Source organism: Lathyrus oleraceus, chromosome 1 (assembly GCF_024323335.1).
Source record: "Lathyrus oleraceus cultivar Zhongwan6 chromosome 1, CAAS_Psat_ZW6_1.0, whole genome shotgun sequence".
NCBI lineage: Eukaryota > Viridiplantae > Streptophyta > Magnoliopsida > Fabales > Fabaceae > Lathyrus > Lathyrus oleraceus.
In genome coordinates this window covers 152,534,112-152,539,501 of record NC_066579.1, presented here as the reverse complement: position 1 = coordinate 152,539,501, position 5,390 = coordinate 152,534,112, and the positions used below count along the sequence as shown (strand labels likewise).

At 27.9% G+C, this 5,390-nt stretch overlaps 1 protein-coding gene across 1 annotated transcript; it reads right to left on the bottom strand.

The window, feature by feature from the left end:
* Positions 1–3,484: 3,484 nt before the first annotated feature.
* Positions 3,485–5,168, bottom strand: LOC127123371 (uncharacterized). Its single transcript, XM_051053595.1, has one exon. The coding sequence runs from the start codon at positions 4,776–4,778 to the stop codon at positions 4,065–4,067; it is 714 nt and encodes a 237-aa protein (XP_050909552.1). The 5' UTR covers positions 4,779–5,168; the 3' UTR covers positions 3,485–4,064.
* Positions 5,169–5,390: the final 222 nt, after the last annotated feature.

The window sequence follows — 5,390 nt, the reverse complement described above, 5'->3', positions numbered from 1 at the left end:
TACTATTTTCTGGTAAACATGTCTAACAGAATGTTGAGACTTATTATCTGACATTCTGCAATATGTTTTTTGAATAGGAGTAATACACCTTTTCTTTGAAATTGATGGCTCACTAGTATGTATAATCTCTTTCATGTCTTTGAAAGTCACAACAATGTGTGCTTGATTAGATTCACATTCCTCATCATTAATGATATTGTAGATTCTTCTTTTTTGAATAGAACTTTATAATGATTATGTATTTTTTACAGTACCGTGAGAGTTTAAAATGGATTAACCACAATAGGAAGATTGCAAAGTTGCGCCAACTTAAAGAGCAACTATTTCATGATGTCATGCAACTATTTGAGATGTATGATTGGTTATAATATTATCAACCATAGTATGTTGTCTGCTTTTTTGGAGAGATGTAGGGTGTCATACTAGATTTGCATTTTTGAAGGCGCTATATAGATGCCACCTGGACGCGGTAATGGAGGTAGATGGTGATGATGCACAAGTTTTGCATCATAGAGCATATGCATTGAGGTCATACCTCATATATTTGGTTGACACATCCATATTTATGGACATAAGTGCTTATTATGTAAATGTCGTTTACCTTGGATACTTAATTGAATTTGAGCGAATTCATGAGTACAACTAAAATGCCGCTTGTTTATACTCGAAGTTAGGTGAATCTTGTCTTTGGAAGACTAGATAGATGACAACAAGCAACATGTTGTGTATGATAGTATATTTGTACCTTTATTGTTACTAATATTTTATCTGAACTATTTTTAGGCATGGATCCTCTCTCAGTTTTCATGCATCTCTGGTCGGTCATACGAGGATGTATATAATCAGGCTTGGCCATGTGCTTTCTCTTTCATCCCACTTAGAAGGAATCAGGTATTAATTCATTCTAAGTGTTTCTTGACCGCATTGCAGCAGATGATATACGTTATACATCGTATGACAATCACCGCCAGACACATCCCTTGGATGAAATAGCCTTCTACTCTTGATGGTTGGCTTATGGATCACACATTATTTATCCACAGCTTCCCGAGCAAGTAAAGCGCTAGTTCAGATTTCTATAGGGTATTTAAAGAGACCCATTAGTGTCTTCTCCTCTAACATTCGTTTGTCGAGATGTTGATGCGATGTTTGATGATTTATATAATCATCTGGTACTAGAGGAAGCACAAAGTGTGCCAACTCCCCAGCCATGGAGTAATGCATTTGACTATATCTGATAGTATTTGATAATGTCACATTCTTACATGACACCAAATTCTCAGGGAGATCCATCTAGGCTAGCTCATCAGCAGATATTAGATGAGGAGCAGACTAGGCAGATCATATCGTTTATGTGCTACCTGCATGTCGGGTATTATGGTTATTGTGTGAGTTGGTATAGAGAGATGAGAGTTTCTAGAAGACACTCCTTTGGGGACCATTATAGAGGTCATTCTATCTGAGGCACATAATGCGTTGTAGTACAAGAGGCATAAAAGGAATTGGGGAGAGGGGTCAAATATATCTAATAGTCCATTTTTACTTGTATTTTGATAATATTTATATTATAGTTTGTAATTTGTCAACAACTATGTTTAATTATGAATTTTAATTATATTAATATATGAAATTTTAATTGAATTACATCGATGTATTATTTTTTAATTGAATAACAATCATGTCTACTTAATATAAATGACCTAAAATATAAGGTTTCTTAAAAAAATGTCAAATTTATAACAAATTTATTATCCAAGATTTATTAAGAAAATATACTTTTGAATTATTTCTTAAATTGTGAAATAAAGACACTACCCTAAGTTAAAACGTGTCCATGGATTATTATGGAAGTACATATACAAATTCACCATTCCATTAGCACAATGATATACTTCCTAACTAATTTTGACAAAATAAAATGATGACTTACTAAAGAATGAATATGGTGTGTTTTAAATATGTATGAAATTATACTTCTAAATTAAAAAAAAAACAATTTTGTATAGGGTGACTCTTCACCATTAAATGGGGGGAAGAGTTTTGCTTAGATTGATTATTCACGAGTGAAGATGGGGAAGAGTTTTGCTCACGAATGAAGATTGAGAAGAGCTTTGTGTAGGGTGACTCTTCACTAGAGATGCTAAAATTAATCGGGTATTTAAATTATCCATATTCATATTTAAATTTAATTATCAAAAATCGATTAATTATTAGAATGATTTTAACCAAATCCATATTTTGTATATGTTATTAATATGGTTTAAAACAAATCATATTTTGGACATCCAAATCCGAAATTAAAACCAAATCTATTTTTTAAATAAAATAAAATTTAAAATTTTTTCCTTCTAAAAACAAAAAATATATATTATTTTTTTAATACTTTTTTATTTTGAAAAAAAAAAGAAAAAAATTTCAATAAATAATAAAACTGAAAAATAAAAAAAATCTTAAAAAAACAAAAAATAATGTTTTTTTTTCTGAAAATAAAAAAAATACCAAAAAAATAATATGATTTTTTATTTTTGAAAAAATAAATATTTTTTCTTAAAATAAATAAAAAATATATTTTTTAAATAAATAAATAAATTTTAAAAAATTAAATTAAAATCAATTATAAAATTAATTATGAATTTAATCCGTTAATAAACGGTTTATAACCATTTTACAAAAATGAAATCAATTATAATAATTAATTTTAATAATCAATTATAACATCTGAATTATTTATGATTATGAATTATTAAAATTAATCATACATGAACATCCCAGTCTTCACCACTTAAGTTAAAAGAGCAACATCTAAATTTATAATTACAATACTTTTATAAAAAAAACTACTGATCTTTTTCATAAATATTTGACTACGAATATGTTAGCATACCCGGACTCGCAATATGTATACTTTAATTTTCCTTTCTTTGACAATTGACTACGTAACATTCAAACAAGGTACATTTGACCATTAATTTTGACTTTACAATAACCATTTTCACATAAAAAGAAATATATATATATATATATATATATATATATATATATATATATATATATATATATATATATATATATATATATATATATATAATAATTCATTTCTTAAATTTATTGAATAATCAATATATTTAACTTATAAATCGATCAAATATATTATTTATTTAATTAATCTAAAAAATAAATTATCTCTTATATAAAAGAAAAAAAAAAGTAAATTTCATTCCTAGAGAATGCATTTAATTTATTTAAATACAAAACCAAAAACAAAATGGGATATCTCCCACTATACATCTTTGATTGCCTTGGAGATATCATTATCAACTTTTTTCAAGGGATCAAAATTGCACTATAGGAATAGTGGAAAAATCCATTTCACATGTGCATCTTGAAATAGCAAGAGCCATCAATCATATCATATAATAATAATTATGTAACCTTCAATTCATTATGAACCACCCTAACCAAATGGGTAGAGAGAAGCAACATGTGCATCAATGTTTTAATTTCATCTCTTGTTCACGCATAATAGAAGAAAACAAACAAAAAGTACGAATGAGAAAAAGGGAAAAAAAATCAGAAAGCAAAATTAATGTAATTACAATTTGTGTGAACAAAAAGGAAGAGGAAAAAAAAACAAAAACAAACGAACACCATGAAAGCAACATTAACATGTCATTTTGTGTCGCCTAAATCATGTGCTTGAATTACATCATTATTTGTCCATTCCATTCACAAACATCTTTTTCTTATCACTCTGTCTTCTTGATGCAAACATTTAACCTTTCAAAACTTTAACTTATACAAGCTACACCTAATGTTTCTTATCACAAACCAAACCATGAAAACATAACAAAAACTTGATCCCACCAATTTGTAAATTAATACAATTTTAAATTAGAAAATATTATGATCAATCCAATAGAAAATTTACAATGCACAATTGCCGACTAAAACTCATATCATATTTGGTGTGATCGAAATATCTAATCATCTGTGTCGACTGATTAAAATTCATATCACCGTTGATGTAATCGAAAGACCTAATTATTTGTGTAAAATATAATTTGTTATTTCTTCTTATTCCTAACTTTGGAAAAAATTGAACCAAAACTAAAAAGATTTGAACAAGGAACATTCAAAAGAGGATTAACCCTAACACTATTATTACCATAAGCTCCACCATGGTATCTCTTAACTTGAGCCTTTTGATGATTGTTTGAACCAAAAGAATAAGAGGATCTTGAAGTTGAAGAGTTTTTCTTTGAAGAGCCAGTTGAATGGCTTCTAGAAATAAGTGGCAAAGGACATAAACTTCTACCATATCCACTTCCACAACTACTACTTCTCTTAAATCCCCAAAATGACTTATTTGAACCATGCTTTTCATCCACTTCATCATTACTCAAATCTTTCACATCCTTTGTGCTCATTTTCTTTGAGTTTTTGCTTCCATTTGCATAGAGTGGTGGTAATGCATAGTGTTGAGGTTTTGTTGGTTGAATTGTTGTTTGCTTCAAAGGAACATTCTTTGTCTTCTTCTTGATTTGTGTAGGAAGAATGATACCATGAGAAAAAAGCTCATCAGCTGAAGATGATTCATGTTCGGAATTTTCATTGACACAAAAATCAAAATCAATGCTTGAATTTGAATTTGATGAATTTGATCTTAAAGGGTGTTTTTCAATTGGTATTGGACCCTTTTGAGAGAAATCATGTGAGAATGAAATTCTTGGACTCATTGAAACAACACCACAATTTTCTGAATAAATTTCAACAACCATTTCATAAAATTAAAATCACACTCAAAATTATAATAAAAAAGGTAATTTTTTATGAGTATTTGAATAGAACAATAGAAGGCTTAAAAGGGTCACCAAAACTATAAAAGTTAGTAAGAAAAAGTGAGTCAAAGAAATAATAATGAATAAGATGAAAATAAAGTTGAATTGGGAAGATATGAAGAATTGTGAAATAAATGTTTGGAACTTGTTTCTTCGAAGTTGGAAGAAATAGAATATACTTAGAAACCAAAGTTTGAGACTTTGAAAATGAAAATAGTGAATGGTTTTGGAAAAGTTTCTAAGTGGTTTGATTTGGAGATGTTGGGAATGAGAAAAAGTGTTTGAATTGTGAAGAATGGTTCAACAACCAAACCAGTAAATAAGAAAATCAAATTGACTACGAAGACGAAAATATTAATATAAAAATCAGACCATTTTTCAAGAATAAAATATGCAATTGTTTTAAAACTTATTTGACTTTTTTTTTAATAAAGTATTAAATAAGATCTTTTTCCAAGAATAAAATTATTTTAAACTTATTTGACTTATTTTTTTGACTGAAAGTAAACTTATTTGACTAAGGATAAATATATGGGCGTGTTTGAATATGTA